Genomic DNA, 18,844 nt, shown 5'->3' with positions numbered 1-18,844 from the left:
TTGTAGAATAGACTAAGAATTAGGAGAAATTCCTAGACTAACAGTAGAATAAAGAGAGGGTTATATCTACTATTAAGGCATTTAGTGTAACAATAAGAAATTACAGGGAGAAAGCAGTACAACTTAACTCTGTCGAAATGAGTCTTCTCCAGGTGTAGTAAATTCTGTCTTGGAGCACACAAAAACTTTCACTTGTTTTTGTGGATCCCTTTGAACCATAAGAGACCTGGAGGGTTGAGAAGCTTGGCAAGATGCTGCCATGAAAGTCAAAAGGAGATGCTGCCATCCGCTACAGATCGATATATTTTCCATTGCTCTCTCCTGAAAAATCTAGAATGGACTTTTCACACAGTTGGTTTGAGAATTCAGAAGTGCTAATGGCTGACAGCCAGAATAGGTTCACTAGGAATGTTTCATTTTTAGTGAATTTAGGCCACTGTTGACTAGGCAAAGAGTATTTTAATCAAGGTTTATCTAACTTTAAGTAGACGTTTCACAGGTTTCCTGGGTGTTTTGTATGCCCTTGGGGCAATGAAGATGGAATGATGGTACAGCTAGACAGCTGGCTAAGTGAAAGCTGTCCTGACGACTCCTTGTAATGGTAGTCATTGTCTGTTTGAAGAGCTGTCCTGTCACCCCAAGGGCTTAATTGATTGTATCTTGTACCACATTATGAAGTTGAAAATGTGCAAGACTTTTCACGTATTTAGATGACACAGAAGATAATTAAGTACATTGAATGTCAGTCAGGAATTTTAAGGATCTTAATAGAGTGGAACTGAGGCAGAGACCAGTAAGATAAAATTTAATAGTGATATATTTAAAGTCTTATTTCTAGAAAATTTTAAAAAACTCAACTCTTAACTGTAGGGAACCGAGAAGTTTTGGGTTCTTGTAATTCATGTGAAAAGACCTTAAACTTCATTTGATAAACTTTACTATAACTGTGTATATTTTATAAATAGTTGTTTTTTTTTTCAGTTTCTTTTGTAAATGACTTTGAAGTGTGTCTACAACATTAACATTTGCAAGACCATCTTTAAAATAACATGCTTGGCATTTTTATTATATGAAATGTAAAATGCAATCTTTTCCACTTAATTTATTAGTAATCCGTACTTTCTTTGGAATATACGTTTTGTGATACTGCAATATTTAAGTATTACACCCCCTTGTGTTAGAAAATGCATTGAGAGTCCTGACAAGAGGCTCATGTGACATTTCGTTTTGGATTTACCTCTACCTCTGATGTGTTATCACCTAGGATATGTTGTTGCTACTCCATTACAAAGTTTCCTCCTTCATAAAGTGGGGAAAACAATACTTGGTATCCCTGTCTAATGGATAAGTTTGACTTAATGAGACTGTTTTCTATTCAAAAATTAGAAAATTATCAGACAATAAATTATTTTTCTCTGGAGTTCAGGTTTTCTTTTAAAACGTCTGTTAAGGTTATATGCAACATTTCCAAAGTTAACTTGCTTTTAATAAGCAGTTCAGGGGAGATTTTTTTTCTTATTCTGAGGTTCTTTTTTTCTTTTCTTTTTTTTAACCACAGTTGCACAGTATCCTTTTGAAGACCATAATCCACCACAGCTAGAACTTATCAAACCCTTTTGTGAAGATCTTGACCAATGGCTAAGTGAAGATGACAATCATGTTGCAGCAATTCACTGTAAAGCTGGAAAGGGACGAACTGGTGTAATGATTTGTGCATATTTGTTACATCGGGGCAAATTTTTAAAGGCACAAGAGGCCCTAGATTTCTATGGAGAAGTAAGGACCAGGGACAAAAAGGTAAGTTATATTTGATATTTTTTTCTTTCTTCTTCCTAAATCTGAGAACTTATTGGAAAACAGATTTTTAAAAAGATAGTTGGTAACCCTTATTTCTTTCTTCTGAACATTTAAATCATTGTACTACCTTAAGTTTCATATGAGCAAATGATTAATTCATTCAGTTTTTCTGTTCATGTAGCATTTTCATTTCATGCTAGCAAATCTTACCCAATATCTGTGTTGCATATTTGGTCCCATGAACTCTTTACAAAGCATTTAAAAAAGCAGCACATTAATCAACAGTAAGCTTGATATTCATGAAGCTTGCTTGAGAATAAAATGTCTTTGGATACTATCTTGGATGCCATTACCTAGTAAAGTGATCTTTACTTTTATAATACTTAAAGATTATTCTTTGATATGAATACTCATAAACATAGTTATAACTAAGATTAGTTAATGATTTTTCTCTTATTTGGAAGACTAAAATAAAGACTGTTGAAAATCAGTGACAAATTTAATTTGTGTAACACGTTTGAAAGCAAAAAGTGAACTCTTGGGAGAATTGTTACAGTGATTTTCAAGAGATTTATTTCTTTGGATGGTAAGTATGGCAAAACATGTTTACATTTCTTACAAAGAGAATTTGTATATTTCTCTGTCTCTAAGAAGAAAAAATCCAAACTTCTCCAGACAGATAGAAGAACTCAGCGAGCTCTATTGAGGGAGACATCATAACTTTTGTGAAAAATTTATCCTAATTTTAATAATTTTTACAATCAGGAAGGCTCTCTTCCAGTTTAGACTAATTTCATTTTAATTCAGTTTCAGAATAAATATAAGTGATCATAATCCATCACTTTGAGCAGGATAGTTGCATTGATTCCTGGTTTCTTTACTTCTTCCTCATTTCTTCTTTTATTTGTCTTTGTGACTTTTTTGAATTATATCTAAGGATGCCAAAGTACTATTTTTATTTATGATAGTTTACAAAATTGAACCTTAATACTAATGCATGATTTTATTGAATGTTGATTATGGATAGCTTGCCGTCACATTTCTGTATACTGTGTGCACGCTGGGGTGGTAGCACTAGAATGAATTCCAGAGCAGAGAACCTGAGATGTTTACTTCGGTTCATCCTTTCTTTACTTAGAAACAATTGCTTTTACCTATTAAAAATATAGAAGGCAAATTTTTCTACACTTAAGTGAATAAATACAGGGCAGCACAGGGGAAAAAGACTGAGTGGGAAGAAAACCATAGAGAAATGGATCAAATTAAAATACAGTCGCAGAAGCAGTGGTAGAAATTTAAAACAGGGTAGATGATTGGCAGACATTTCAATAGTGGGAAAGAAAACAGGTAAAAAGAGTTTAAAATTAAAATAGAAAAGTTGTGTAGCGTGAAGCCAGAACTAGATTTAAGTTAGGGGCTCTTAAACTGTTTATGTTATATACTTTAAAAATATGCTGAAGGCTATAAATATCCTCCCACAGAAAAATGTGCATGGTGTACATGAATATAAAATTTTGCTTATAGTTTTTAATTGCACTGAAACTTATTTTTTAAACAAAGAATACAAGAGAAACCTTCATAAGAATTATGTTTCATTTTCTTTTTTATGCTGAAATCAGAGTTCACTACTTGAGATTGATGAATAAAAGTGGTACAAATTAACCAAAATTAAGCTTTAGTTTTGCTCAATAATAAATTTTAATGAAAGGGCTGCTGTTATTTAGCTTTTAAATAACATGTTAAAAATATACCATTATCTTTGACTTGGCAACTTTTATGTCATTTTTGATAACCAATCCATTTTAACTTTGTTGTTGATGAAAACAAGTGCTCAAAACCCTGTCTCGTGAACGAATGAAAGAGCAAATAGAACCGAGATTCTTTTATGAGATGAAAGTAGGCTTGTGTCAAGAAATAATTCTCTAAGGCTCTTCAGATAAATTCACTTTGCATCATTTTCTTTGCCTTCTAGTTGTTGAGATCATTTTTGGCAAGATTCTGGCATGATGCTGTGTTAGGAAGGAAAGGATTATGACTCCACATTTTAGTTTTAATGTTGATGGGTTAAACTGTTAACGAGTTTGTATTTTATGCAGTTAAAATTCTAGCTGTAGGATTTGTCTTCTGCAAGCCAATGAACTTATGCGTAGCAGAGAATTTCATAGTTGCTCCCACTTCTTGACAAAACCTCTTGAGAAGTCCTTGATTGAAAGTCTTGGCTTTCATAAATTTGGCAACTTGAGCAACAGCAGATTTTTCTTGACAAATCCTCTTGCACAGTCTATGATTCAAGACTTGGCATTTGTGAAGCAGTAGCATACTTTTACAAGAGATAAGATTTCTCTCAGGATTGATGGTAGAGTCTTAGACACCAGTGCATACTAATGAACAAAGATGGAGTCACAGTGACAGGTAGAGCTTCTGTCTTCACCGAAGCAGCAAAACCAGGTGTTTTGCTAGGCATTAAGGTATACTATCTGTCTACAGAATACTGAGATTTCTTCAGGAGAAGTTTTTTTGGGGGGCAAAGAAACGTAACCATTTTAAAAATGTTAATATCCCCTGAAGTGTCCAAAAAGGATGCCAAAATAGGAATTATTCTTTGTGCCACCATGCGTGTATTTGATGAAAACTAGTAGCTAGCCAAACTGAGAAGTCATTTGCTGAAGAGATGTGGTCTCTCCAAGTCATTCATGACCTGCTGCAAAGTTTTAGAAAAAACTGTGTTTTTTTGGAATGGATAAAATTGTTAGAGTTACTACAACAGTCTTGTATTTGTAGTTTGCACCAGAAAGGTGACCATTTATTTCCAAGGCATTTGCCCTCACCTTGTTCCCTGTGTGATTTCTTTGGCATTATAGCCAAAAGCCTTGTAGGGTACTTTAATCAAGGATTTTGAGTCAGGGGGCAAGTAAGGTTTTTGTAATGATCTCGTCTTTCTGGCTAAACTACTGTGTCACATGTTTTTATTATACTCCCTCCTTCCCTACCTCTTACCCTCTTATGCACATCCACCCTTACACATAAGAATACATACTCTGATGTAGGTGCTCCATCAGGGTAGTTGGCTGAATGCTTCTGATAGTGAGAACTAGTCATATAAAAAGCACTTGGGATGTTTCATCCCATCATATTCAGGGATTAAAGGAAAACCCAAGGTTACTTAAACTTTATTATATGTATTTTTTTCCTCTGCTTCCAGTTTAAGTTAGATCTAAGAGAAGTCTCCATAATCAAAAAGTGAAGACATATTTTAGTTTGTCAGTGGAAAGATATTCTAGTTATTGCAATCTGGTAATAGTGTCAGTTCTGTTTCTCTATAGAGGTAAGGAGAGGAGATTTGATGAAATGACAAGCCCAATGGGATATTGTTGTGATACAGGGGCCAGAGTGAAAAGATAGCATGATAAGTATTTATGAAAATAAGATGTAAAGCCTTCAGTGTCATGTGGTAGAATATAATGGTAGCTACATCAGCAACAGAACTGCTCTAGGCACAGCATATTCTTCCTCCTCTTATATGTTGAAATTCCACCCAAGTGAAAGGTGATGGGCTAGTAGAAAATGAGGTTCTGTACATGCTATTAAGGATGTACTCAGTAAGATTATGTTTAGCTGTTGCATGATATCAAGGCTTGAAGTTAAGTAATTAGGCCAAAATTGATCACTTTAGCATCTTCAAGTCAAATCATTGAGATCTGCTAGGCTTATTTTATTAGCTCATGATTAATTAATATACCTAGACCACTTTCTGTATGAATTATTCACAGGCTCTAAAGGAGTATCCTAAAGTGCTCCTACCTTTATCTCTGTATATTTCAAAAGGCAAAAAGACATTTATGAGCAGATGCTGTTGACAAAGCTGTATTTTCAAAATGGTATTGTTTGCATTTTAGGTTGAAACAGCATTAGAAAGCTGGACATAGTAGATACAAGTCATATGATTATGAGCTTTTTTTTTTTTTACAGGAATATTTCTTTTTTTACACTGCTTTGAACAAGATTATTCAAACAATTAATGACAGCATTTAGAGTAAAATTTGAATCCTCTGACATACTGGTGAACTTCTTTCTATATTAGCAAGTCCATAAATCCTGGAATTGTAAAAAAAGTTTGAAAATGTTCAGTATTAATCTCTGTGCAGCGTCAGGCTCTCCTTAAAAGTCACAAAATGATGAAGTTGGCTTATTTTGACAAGGCTTCTCGGTTTATACTTTTTTTTTTTTTTAATAGATGCTGGAGCATAAAAGACGCCTGATTTAAGTAGAATAAGGACTGCCTGAAGTTGTTGTTCTTATAAATATAATGCTGCAGGCTCCCTTTAAATCTTTTGAATTTGTCTTAAAACTTTCAAATGTATCAGATGTTTACCGAGCAGAATGCTAGTGAAATAAAGTATTTTTAACCTTTGAAGAGTATAACTAATTTCATCATAAGAAAACTTAGCTGACCATGGTAAAGCTGCTGTTACCCAACTGTGGAATTCTTCCAGAGAAATAAGTATCTTATAATAAATGTAATTGATTATCCAAAGTAGTTTTATTCTTGGAACCTCTGCTAAGAGATTTATCCTCTGGTCAGTATTTTTTTTTTTTTTAGGTTGCATCTGTACATTTGCATTTTTGTAATTGTGAACCACTATTTCAGGAGATACATATATTTTATCAGTTTTTCAATTTGTTTAGGGTTAATTTTATTAGAACTGTCTTTAATGTTGTTTTGCTTGTATCCTTGTTTTTAATTATAGAGAAAAATTAAGAAGCTGAAGAAAATTGTGTTCTGATGACATTTATATAGGAGCAGAATGTTTCTTCTTTTTCTCCTCCTGCCTCTTCCCCTTCCCCTCCCTCCTTTTCTTTCTCCCTCTCCCTCTGCCTCTCTCCCCCCTTTTCCCCCTTGGTTTGGAGAAAGAGGAGCCAGTTGTCATGTTTTTGGTGAAGAATTTATAGACTTTGCAGAGACTCTCCTCAAATTAATCTGGTGCAGCATCTTGACATTTTTCTCAGCAGACTTGGTGCAAATTGGATGGCAGAGTGGTGGTTGCCAGCTGACCATAAAATGTGCAGTTGTGTTAGTGATACCCAAATAGTACTTCAGGGTTTGAATGTTGCAGAGAAGTCAGTACAACTGATACCTCCTATAAAGAGTTAGTTCTGAGAGTGGGATAACTGCTTGAGGGCAGGAAGACTCCTCTATCTTTTATTCAGTAATTTACAAGAAGGCAATTATGTTACACTTCCCTAGGGATCGTTGCTTTGCATAGTTGATCCTTTTGCTTTATAAGCATGTGGCAAATTCTAAAGCAAGCTGTTGTGGTTCCCTCCCCTTACACCCCCAAAAGAAGCTCCTAGGGTTACTTCCATCTAGTCCTAAGCCTCACACTATCTGCATTTGTGCTTATATTTCAGAAGTATAGTAGATAGCTCACAATATTTACTATAAACCATGAATAAAGAATTAAAACATCCTACCAATGCTGGTAAGTATATATTTCGGAAAGATTTCCAAAATATCTGAATTTAAAGAGACAAACTTCTATTATATGACAGGCTTACCTGGAATCTCTGCTACTCCTGTCTCTTTCCCTTCCCTTCCCCCTTCTAGAATGGTGGCAGGTAAAGTAAGCATTAATAGTTACTTTGTTTGATTAAACTTCTAAGAAAAAACATTTGAGGTTTTGATTTTTTTTGTTTGATTTCAAAGTAATTATTAAAGTTCCTGTATGTTATGATCTCTGTACATGAGTTCATTAGCTTATCTTTAATGAAGACTTAAATCTTCTAGAAATAATAAATATTTTCACTCTAAGTGATCCAAAGAAGAGGAAATTTTCCAGTTTCTCTGAGGAATGAATTTATGTCCCAATACAATCAGGTTGTTTTTTTCTAGTCTATTTACTGAATTTCCCCATGTAGTAATCTAATGAAATTTTCTCATTTTTCTCTTCATTTAAAACAAAATAAGCTGTAATTATCCTCTTTTGGCTTAAAAAAAAAAAAAACTCCTAATATAACATTTAAATTTTTTTCTAACACATTAATTATCTTGGGCTAAACTGTGTTCTTCTAATACATGGTATTTAAGCCTATTATCCATTCTCTGTATATTCATAAAATTGTAAGATTTTTATACCTTGAAGGACCTTAGCAATTACTTAACTCAGACTCATTTTAATATAAATGATAAAACAGATCAGTCTATCCTAGGTCATTTAATCTCTCTGTGTAATAACTCAAAACTGTCTCTCTTAACCTCAAATCCAGTATTCTCTTTACTGTACTGTGTTCTCTTGTCCAAATTAGTTTTCTTTATTATTTTGATTCTCGGAGTAGAAATAGAAACTTAAAAAAGAAGCGGCTGTATTATAATGGATTAGAACTCTTTCAGTTTTGAGTCACAGAAACCCAATTCAAAATAGCTTAAACATAAGGAGACGTTTATTGGCTTATATAACCCTAAAAGCTCTGGCCTGGATCTAGATGCTTAACAGATGTCTGAAATCCCTCTCTCTCAGTTCTCTTCTTTCGTCTTTATGTACTTGATTTTTAGGCAGACTTTCTGCAAGTAATGGCAAAACAGTAGCCCCAGGTTTACACACTGTCTACTTCAGCAGCTGCAATGGGAAGAGACCTACAATTTGAGCAAAAATTCCTAGATTAGGTTCTGACTTACCTGGATTAGGGCATGTACCCATCCCTGAACCAAACCTTCTGCCAGAGACTTGGGTCATATATCTGAAGTTGAAGAATAGGGCCCAACCCCCTCCTTTCCAACCCTCCCCCCGCCCCGCCCCAAACCGCAGGGGGAGAGATAGGCTCCCAAAGGGGAAAGGATGCTACACAGAGAGAAAAATATCAGTTTTTGCTTCATATTACTCTCAAGGATTCTGTGGTTCATGTACCACTATTTAATATTTAGAATTAGTTTCATAGAACTGTAGCACTCTAAACTTTAGAGATTCTTTGTAGATGGGAAAAATAAGAGCCCAAAGAGATTGTGACTTCTTTGTTTTCAAAGAAGTTGTGACTTCTGTGTTTTCATAACATAGTATGTGTGCTATTAGTAAAATCCAGGACACAGGAGTAAAAAAAACTTTAAATCAGACTCATAATTTTTAGGTTCAGATCTTGGTTTTGAACAAGATGATTACGTGCGCTGGAACAGTTTTCTTATCCTTAAAATAGAGGAAATAGTATCTGTCTTATAAAGTGGTGTAGTGTTAGTGATATATGTAAAACAAATGGCATGTTGCTTAATATACAATAACTACTGTTATATGTTGTCATTGTAGTACTCACCATTTCTAAGAGCCTTATTTCTTCCTTTGTCAAATTTACTTTCCTGTAATGATCTTATTGTGATCATTCTGAAACAGATTTCCAAGCTTCAAGCAACACTATGTTAAAACAAATAAATGATTTCTGAGTTTAGAAATGCTAGTGAAAAGTTTACTGAGGTAGAAAATTACTCTCTTAACTAAGATTGTGGTTCCGTCTTAAAGAAGATGATTTGAGAGTATTAATGCACAGAATATGAACAGAATACTACATATTTTGTGTTATGGTATCCAGGTGGTATTCTGGTCTGGTAGTGTTATGGCAATATTCTAGATTTGAGAGGTGTGTGTAGCTTATACTTTAAAATCTCTGTTTTTTAAGAGGTTAATTATACAGGAGATTTACATAAAACAACTCAGGTTAAAAAATGAATGGTTTATTAAGATATACCAGGCAAATGTAAATTTCAGAAGCAGATGAGAGGATATCAGTATCAGAGTACATCTGCAACAAAATGTGTAAAAGTGGATCAAGAATGTCATATTAACACATGGTACACTCCATAACGGAGACTTAGCAGTTACAGACTCTTAAGTGCTAAACATAACATCACAATACATTAAGTGAAAACTGCAGGAACTGAAGAAAAATTGATAGAAGGCAATGATAGTAAGATTCTTCTTTAAATATACTTTAAGATCAAGAAGGTATAAAATAAGAAGATACATCAATGGCTTGATTAACATAATAACAATAGCCCATAAAACATATTTTTGGTCACCCACAAAACACTTACCAGTATTAATAACTTATTACACCAACCATAAAAATCTCATCTCCATGTAGAAATATATAAACCCCACTCCTTGGTTACAGTTCAATAGAATTAGAGATTTCTTTTTTTTAAGAAAAAGTTTAATCAGGCCAATTCAACCATTTGGAAATTTAAAACCACTTAAATAATTCTGGGTCATTTAGGAAATACAAATCCATGTGAGGTATTAAGATAATAACAAATAGATGAATTAATAAGAAAATATAAGTTTATGAATTAGCAAACAATAAGATATTTGAACTACTAAATCCAAACACTGATTGTATGAAAATAACAATAAAACCAATACATCTCTTTTAAAGCCAATCAAAGGAAAAAGGAAAGAAAGGAAAACAAAATTCAGATGTGAAGTTTGAGGAAGGAAATAAAACTACATTATGGAAGTGATAATAAAAATTATATTCTGGTCTATGCTAATGAATTAGAAAATTTCATTGGGAAATGGGCAATTTTCAGTGAACAGGTTATCATAAATGCTTCCGGATGAAATACAAAGTCTGAATAGACCAGAATGAAATGTGTAGGAGCCCTCAAGAAGTATCTGATCTGAATTGCATTTTGGGTGGCTGCTGTCAAACCTTGAAGCATCAAATAATTATGTTTTCTAAATTGGACCAGATGTTAGAGAATATGTAAAACTTCCCAGATGACTGCTTGCATACCCCTTCTACTTCAATCTAATAAAGATAACATATTTAAAAACCGAAAAGTATAATATGGGGGAAATTAAATAGTTTGGCCAAAGTAAGAGTACATAGAAGGGAGTTGTGAAAGATAAGAGTGGAAAAAGAGGTTGGACTGTATGTTGTTAAGGAATTATATATAGTGCATGACAAATTTGTTCTTATTTGGGTAGACAGTGGGAAACCATTTAACAATTTGAATTAATCAGTAATGTGATTAATCTTATATTTTTATAAAATTAATTCAAAAATGGCATAAAAAACAGATTGGAAACTAGATAAAGGCTGATAATCAGTTGGCTATTCAAAAATTTCAGGAGGTGACTGAACTAGAATGGCCACAGAAAACCAGGACTGATATTTTGAGAGGCATTTTAAAGTCAAAATCTGTATTTTGTGTAGGAGTCAAATATTAGTATTCTAAATGAGCTTATTAACCTCTGGTTTGCTTTCCATTTTGTGTGGGTTTTGTGTTTGTGTGTGTGTGTGTGTGTGTGTGCACACACATGTGCACACATGCACAGGCATATGTGTTTATATCTGTGTATATATGCCAGGGAGTTGACATGCTGACTGATTAAGCATTCTCTGCCTGGACCTTTAGCTTAGTGCTGGGATTCCTCACTTCTCTTTACTAAAATAACCCTGTGTACATTACTGCTGTCCCTCAGTTTATTTCCTTCATGTACAATGGGGATGGTATTGGAAGAGGTTTTGGGCTCAGGTGCTGGAGAAAATAGTGAGTTGAGTATAACGACAGAAATATCAGAGGTTGGTCTACGCAAGAATATGAAAGTTCAGTTTTGGGATATGTTGTGTTCTAAGTGCATCTGAGATTTCAAGCTAGAAATTTCCAGCTAAGTGTAAGAAGTTCTGGACTGGGAGTTGGGAATAAAGTCATATTGAGAGACACAGGTTTTAGAGTTAGTGTATAAGAGTGATAATTAAACTACTGGAGTAGATAGAATCGACATTGTAGAGGAAAGAGCTGAGATCAAATTTTTGAGATATGCCTACATTTAGGGACAAGCAGACAAGAGACAGTCAGTAAAGATAGGAGAAAACCTTTGAGAGTGTATCCTATGACAAGAAGTAGGGAATTTTGAAAATGGTGGGGAAAATCACATAAAATGGAAAGAAATGTAAAATAATTCAAGATATACAAATATAAATATTTAACCTAATCTTCAGTTTTACATGTGTTAATGTAAGGTGTATAAAATGGCAGCCCAAAACTGAGCCATGGCTAATGACCTCTAAGAAATCAGCCTCAAAATAACAGATTTCCAGGATTTAAGGAGTAGAGACTTCTCAAGAGTTTATATAGGGAGGGAAGGCGAAAGTTTGAGAGAGATACATACAGAATCTTGAGAGAGTATGGGTGTTTTTTGTCTTTGAATTGTATGGTTGTTTTGGGTAAAGGATAAGTGTTAATCCGAACTTTTTAAGGAGACAAGTAGAGAGAATAAAGGCAAATATCATAGAGGAGGTAATTAATAGAACATTTGCAAAAATAGAACTGAGGTGAACATGAAGACACTTTTATAAGATATTGGGAGTAAAAAGGTTTTAAGATGGGAGAAAGGAATTTTGGGGGTGCTCACATTGGGTCACCTTACGGCTCCCAGTAAAATGGAAGCTTAGTTCACTGAGGAGGATGATTGGGGCAGGATAGAAAGAGAAGTGGGATGAACAAAATGCTGAAATCATTGTAGTCCGGAGGTAGTAGTGCGTACCAAAAGAAAGAGTTATTGAATAATAGAGATTTAGAATAGCTGAGACTGAGTAAAGGCTGTGGAAAAGAAAAGTGGGCTGGAAGGAATAGTGAGAGGAACTGTCCTCCTGGTCTGTGAACATAAGGGAATTGAAGAAACAGTGGATGCCTTTTGAGATGATGACCAGGAATGATGCTAAGTCAACCTGAAGAATGCTAAGTTTAACTAAAATTAGAATGTTTTGAAAGTTTTACTGGAAGAGAAAAGGTTAAGAATGTAAGTAATTTTCTTCACAGAGTGGGAAAGGAGAGAAATTAGTGGTAGAGAATAGCACTATACTTTTTGAATATAGTTATAGACCAATTTAGCTTAAAAATTCTTGATTCAGGAATAAACTGATTTTTATTAGTCTTAATTTAAATGGAAAATTTTAAAACATAACTTTTAATCTTCAAGAATTTATAAAGGTCAGTGCTCTTCATATGTGTAAAATTTTTGAAGATCAGTAAAAAGTACATTTCTTAGGTTTCTAAAAAGATAAATACATACTTAAATTTAATCTTAGTATTCAAGATACTATAGGTAAAACATGCACATGAATCATTGTTTTCAGTATGCATTCAGGAAACAGGATATTTGAAGTGTCATAAATTGCACTGTCAATTTAATGCAGAAGTTTTACTCATTTTGTTTCAAATTCTAAAGTACAGTATGATTCATTGCATTGTTAATTAAATTTTAGAAAGTGTGCATTATGACCATAAGAGAGAGAATAGTGCAGCGGACACATTAATGCCTGTGGTCCATACACATCTGGGTCTTCCAGCTTTTTAATGTTTGTTAATTTGGACACAGAATTTGAGATGCTGGTAATCTAACAGGTAGGTAAGAATTGCAAAGTTATGATACAGAAGACTAATTATACATAATTTGATAGTAAAATAATAAGTTTACAATTGTTTTTCAGCCTTTTTCTTTGAACTATATTAATAATTTTGGTTCATCTTACTTGTATTTACACATTAATTATTAATCCACTGGTGACAACTAATAGATTCCTAACATTCTTTCTCTACACAGTTGCCTTTGTGATAAGAATTTAACTGGGTATATAAACACCTGCATTACAGATACATTCCCAATAACTTGATACTTGAGAAAAAATAAACTTTGAAAGCCTTCTAATTATTGCATGCGAACTTATACCAGAATGGAGATAAAGAAAAAATACATCATCTCTCATTCCACTAAACCTCAGAAAAATAACTTGACAACTTACAAACTGCCATTGATTTAATTTTTAAAAAACCTTATTAAATTTTATTTAATTTTTAGAGTAGGTAATAAATTTACATGGTTCAAAAAATTTTCCCTTCATCCCATCCATCATCTATCTGCTATTTTCAACCTGCTTTGTGGTTCTGTATTTTATCTTGGTAAATATGAATGACAAGTTTTTTTTCTCTCTCTCAAATGGCATACATAATGTGGTAGAGAAATAATTTTAAGTTTAAACACTTTAAAAATTTTAATGACAGCTTTTAACATTAATTTCTGTAGCAGCTTTTCAAAGTACTACTACTTTAGTACTATTTCTTTAAGAAAATATATAGAACTAAAACTCCAGCACTTACAAAATTATACCTTAAATACAGGTAGAATTTCTAAAACTGCTAATTAGGATTTCTGTAACATTTGTAGTTTTATCATGCTTTTGTGTAACTGCCTTTAGTGTTTAATCTTCATGAGAATCCTGTGAAGATGTTACTGTCTTCATTTTCCTGAAGAAACAAACCAGTTTGTATTTTGACTGTCAGCATTCAAATCTGTCTTTTGATTGTATGATTTTTGCACTGTAGCCAGAATCTTAAATCATTTGTCCTGATTTAAAATGGCTTTTATCCATTATTTGACACTTTGTGTATTTTTTAAAATTGTAATAAAATCACACTACCCTTTAAAAAACCAAGAATACTACAGTTAATATCTACATTCAACATGCCTGTCTTTAAACTCACGTAAATATACTTTCTACTTTTCATTAGAGGGAAGAAAAATTTTTATGTCCAAAGTTTTTAACACCTTGGGAGATTTAGATGCCAATAATAACTTAGAGAGAAATACTGTAAATTCTAAGTTAAATGCTTGAATTTTGTTTGAAGTCATATCATGCAATAGGAAAAGAATCCTTAGAAAAGTGCTGTAATACTTCATTTATTCAGCATCATTAGAGAATGCATTGCTGCATACGTGAGATTTTTTTTTCTTGAGGTGAGTCAGGGTCCCCTTTTAAATACCACATGAACCATATATGTGTGTGTGTGTGTATATAGATACATATTTGTGGCATTTGTAATACATAACTTTTCTAAAACATTATGTATTTCCCTGGTTTCTTCAACAAAGAGATGTATGTAGCTTAGGAGCATCTCTAAGCACCTTTGTTAATCAGACTATTGCATACATTTACGTCAGCTACATACTCATGTTTTTGTTGGATTCTAACGCCAGCATCACTGTTTGCTGCTACTATTTCTGCCTCCTAAAGGCAGTATGCTTTTATGTAGTTTGCTGATTCTGATATGCTTTTGTCAGGAAAATAGGTATCCAGGTTTGTGAGGTATTGTACGTTTAATAAGAATCCGTAAATCCTGTGTGGAGCCCTCCATGTAAAGAGCACGGCTGTAGTGCAGAGGCCTTTGACAGTTATTTTGGTTATCCAGTGGCCTTTGCTTATTGGGTATGGGTTAGAGATTGTTGTGACCATTGAATAAGTCGGGGTGTTATAATTGTATTTTAAGGGAGAAAAATTATTCTGGTATTTTCCTTTGTATTGATGTTTGATTTATTCTATTATTAAACTGGATTTAAATATTAATCATTTAAGGTCAAAATTCTAATGTATATATGTTTTCAATGGGTACAACCCAGTTACCATAACCATTTAGTGTATAACTGTAATGGAACTTTTCTTTTGAATTTGGCTTTTCTTTTTTTTTTTTTTTTTTTTTTTCTGTCCACCAGGGAGTAACTATTCCCAGTCAGAGGCGCTATGTGTATTATTATAGCTACCTGTTAAAGAATCATCTGGATTATAGACCAGTGGCACTGTTGTTTCACAAGATGATGTTTGAAACTATTCCAATGTTCAGTGGCGGAACTTGCAGTAAGTGCTCTAAATCCTCATCCTTCCATGTACTAGAACACTTTTCTTAACATATCTAGAAGTTTATATAAAAACCTAGAAAGAAATTTACCATACTTAAAATTTATGCAGGAGTGTATATTTTCTGAAGTATCCAAACTAATTAATTAGCTCAGTTGTTTAGCACATGGGGCCAAGGAAGCCAAGACCAGTGGGTTTAATGTCTTTGAAGCCAAATTATATTTATGAGAGGAATATTCTGTGCTGCAGCTACCAAATGCAGCTTATATTCTGACTAGATGACTGAAAAAACCTGACCCATCAGAGATTCAGCATGAGAGCAGCAATGGGACTCATCACATTACTGGTGTTGGGGCAGGGACTAGTTCCTCATATCTTGGGAAGACATGCTGATAGGGATAATGGTGATAGGGACAATAAAAAGAAGAGGGAAAAATGGTGAGACATGGCAAAAACCTGAACTATACTGAATGAGTAGGGTTGATTCACGGGGTGTGGAGTATTAGAGAAAACCTGGATTTAGGTGAGTTCCAGTGCTCGATTTGCTATTAGTGTGCTGTGTAACCCAGGGCACATCATCTACCTCTCCTTGTCTTTGTTCATCAGTAAAATGAAGATATTTTAAAATCTGAAACTTCCTAGGGAAGTACTAAAGATCATGCAACTGATGTCTGCCTCTATTTCTCTCTTACCCTAATCTCTGTAAGCCTACCTCAGTCATCCTGGTCCTGCTCTGCTGCTCTGCCATTCTAGGCCAGAGTTCTTAGCTAGACTGATAGAAACCTTAATACCTTGACCCAAACCAAGTAGTCAAGGGAGAGCTCTTGGAAGGAAGAATTATCCAGCCCTGTAAAAGACCAGACTGTTGCTGCTTTTTTCTGTAGCAGAGTTGTTTTTATTAGTTTCTACCTTGGAAGTGATCAGCTATGTTTTCATGTTTAAGAAACTTGTTTTATTTATTTAGAGTGCAATTTTATGGTTTCTAAGTAAAATACCACTATATATATTTTTTAATACTTCTAATAATATTTCAGTGATATTTTGCAATTTGTTGTGGTTTTAGCTCTCAGCTTTAAGTTTGCTTCTTGAAAATATTTAAGTAATTAAAAATTTCTCTATCTCTAAATTAATTTATACCTAGGAAATTAATTTATTGATGTTGTTTATCTTTGTCACATGGGTGTAATCACTTTCATTAGATCTTTCCTGTGTTCTGAGAGCAAGCTTCTTTATTAAAGACCACAGATCTAGTAATATGGCATGTTAAAGGCTTCTAAAAGGCCTCATTGATGCTTTTGTCATCTGAGTACAGTGTAAAAAAAACTGCTGAGTGTAAGGCACAAGGATGTCAGAGGTGATTGACACAGGAACTTAGATTTATAGGGGAGAAGGAAAAAAGAAGGAAAAAGTTCATGTTCTTCCTATAGTGTAGATATCAGTGTAAAAGCCAAATGAAAGGTATAAAATATTAGAGAAATAATAAGGGAGAGAGAACATTCAGCTCAGTCACCTTACTTACTATTTTTTCATGTTGGTCTCTCTAGCAAACATCTGTCAATTCAGCTCTGCCTGCTTACATTTAAATGTGTGTGTGTTTATGTGGTTTTTTTTTTTTTTTTGACCTCAGTATTACATTTAAACTTCTAAATTTACTGACTACTGAAATCTTTCTAATCTTCACTGATTTTCTAGTTCTCTGTTATGCACTGTGATTTAATACTATGTAGTAAAGCTGTGTTATAAGTAATAACTAAATGAGAGGTTGTATAAATTATAAATGCTATATTCAGAAATAGAAAGTTTGGAGGGTGGGAGTTGTCAAATAGTTTCATGAAGGAAGTCCAGCTCTTTATTGAACGTTGAAGAAAGATACAGTTAAGGTTGGCCTTAAAACCAAAGAAACTATTACTGGCAATAGGAAGTAGGTTGAATTGAAGCACAGCAGAAGGAAATGAGCTGGACAAGAAATGTAGAGATGTAGAACAGAATAGGAATGGAACATGTGGCTGACTGTTAGAGGACTCTGAATAGGCATATCAGACTTGATTTGATAAATACCATGGTGTCAGTGATAACACTAGAGGCTTAAGCTGTATTTTAGGTTCAGTTGTATAGAAAGTGGTTATTGCAAGAGGAAAAAAGTAGTGGAAAGGAAAGCAGTTAAACATGACTTGCTTTTTAAGCCAGATGTGCTTTGCTAGGTAATCAAATTAGATGTGATTAGTTTTTCTTTTGCCATTTATATCTAAAGATTTTGTCAGAATTTTCACCCTGGTCAAGTGAATAATTCACAGTACAGGGAAGAAATAAAAGTGAATCTGAGACTTGGAGACATCAATGTTGATATTTTGGTTTTAAACATGTTTTAAATCAGGTAAAGGTGAGCTGTTACATGAAGATATTTAGTGAGTACTTGAAAATATGAATTCTCAGAGGGAAACAGAGTGAGGACTGAGACAAACAGAAATTGCAACAATTTGGGTTCAGGAGGAGGAAGAGGAATCAGTGAAGGAAACAACATGTGAAAATAAAATATCTTCTGCAAAGTTGTCAGGGGCTAACAGCCTTTTTCTTATTTGATTATTGTCTTAATATTTCTAAATAATGGAAGTTATTATATTCTATATATCTAAAAGGATTTTAAAAAGTTAATAAAAGATGGTCAGTGTGATTTTTCTCTCATACTATATATATTAATATGCATATATCCAGGAAAGTTCAATTCTTTTAGTTCTGATATTTGTTTACTCTCAGTATCAGTCTTTTTTTAAAGAACACAGTCGATCATATCCAAAGATATATATTAGAATTGTGTCTTAGAAGTTAACAGAACCATACTAATGTTGGAATTTTGTTAAGTTTGGTCTTATCTACCTAAAATATAAAATTCATATTGTAAAGAAAATTTTTTCTTAGTGATTTGAGGAAATCTTTTTCACTTATTTTTATTAAAACTTTTAGCTTAGTTTTTTGAGGAAATCTGGTTTCTAATTAGATTATCAATTGTTTATATAATTCTAAAATTCTTGAAGGTACACATTTTAGATGTAGTTTAATGAAATCTGGCTTACACAGTTAATTTGCTTTTTAAAGTCCTAAGATCAGGATTATCAGATTCTGAAATAGTGGAGTTTGAATTAATAAGATTACAAGGCATTTTCTTCCTGGTTGATTTTTATCACGGCTTTGAAATTATACCTTGTTGTTTGCTTCTTCAAGCTAGACTTCCCAGGAAAACTTTTAGTATCACATAAAGTCTTGTAACATGGCTCATTGTACTTTTAATCTTTAGTCAAGGAAGTGAAAATTATTGACAGATTGTTAGTGTAATGTTTTCCTTTTTTTAGAGTTCCTTTTTCTCATGATAAAT

General features: G+C 33.4%; 1 protein-coding gene across 1 annotated transcript in view; it reads left to right on the top strand.

The window, feature by feature from the left end:
* PTEN (phosphatase and tensin homolog) overlaps nucleotides 1-18,844 on the top strand; it is a gene marked incomplete at its 5' end in the record, with an annotated part of 91,129 nt that overhangs the window by 59,007 nt on the left and 13,278 nt on the right. The window contains 2 exons of the mRNA XM_010971256.2: nucleotides 1,559-1,797; nucleotides 15,333-15,474. Coding sequence (XP_010969558.2) covers nucleotides 1,559-1,797; nucleotides 15,333-15,474 — 381 coding nt within the window. The remainder of the gene's footprint in view (nucleotides 1-1,558; nucleotides 1,798-15,332; nucleotides 15,475-18,844) is intronic.

Source organism: Camelus bactrianus, chromosome 11, assembly GCF_048773025.1.
Source record: "Camelus bactrianus isolate YW-2024 breed Bactrian camel chromosome 11, ASM4877302v1, whole genome shotgun sequence".
Taxonomy (NCBI): Eukaryota; Metazoa; Chordata; class Mammalia; order Artiodactyla; family Camelidae; genus Camelus; species Camelus bactrianus.
The sequence above is the reverse complement of the archived record's forward strand: the minus strand, read 5'-3'. Positions and strand labels throughout refer to the sequence as shown.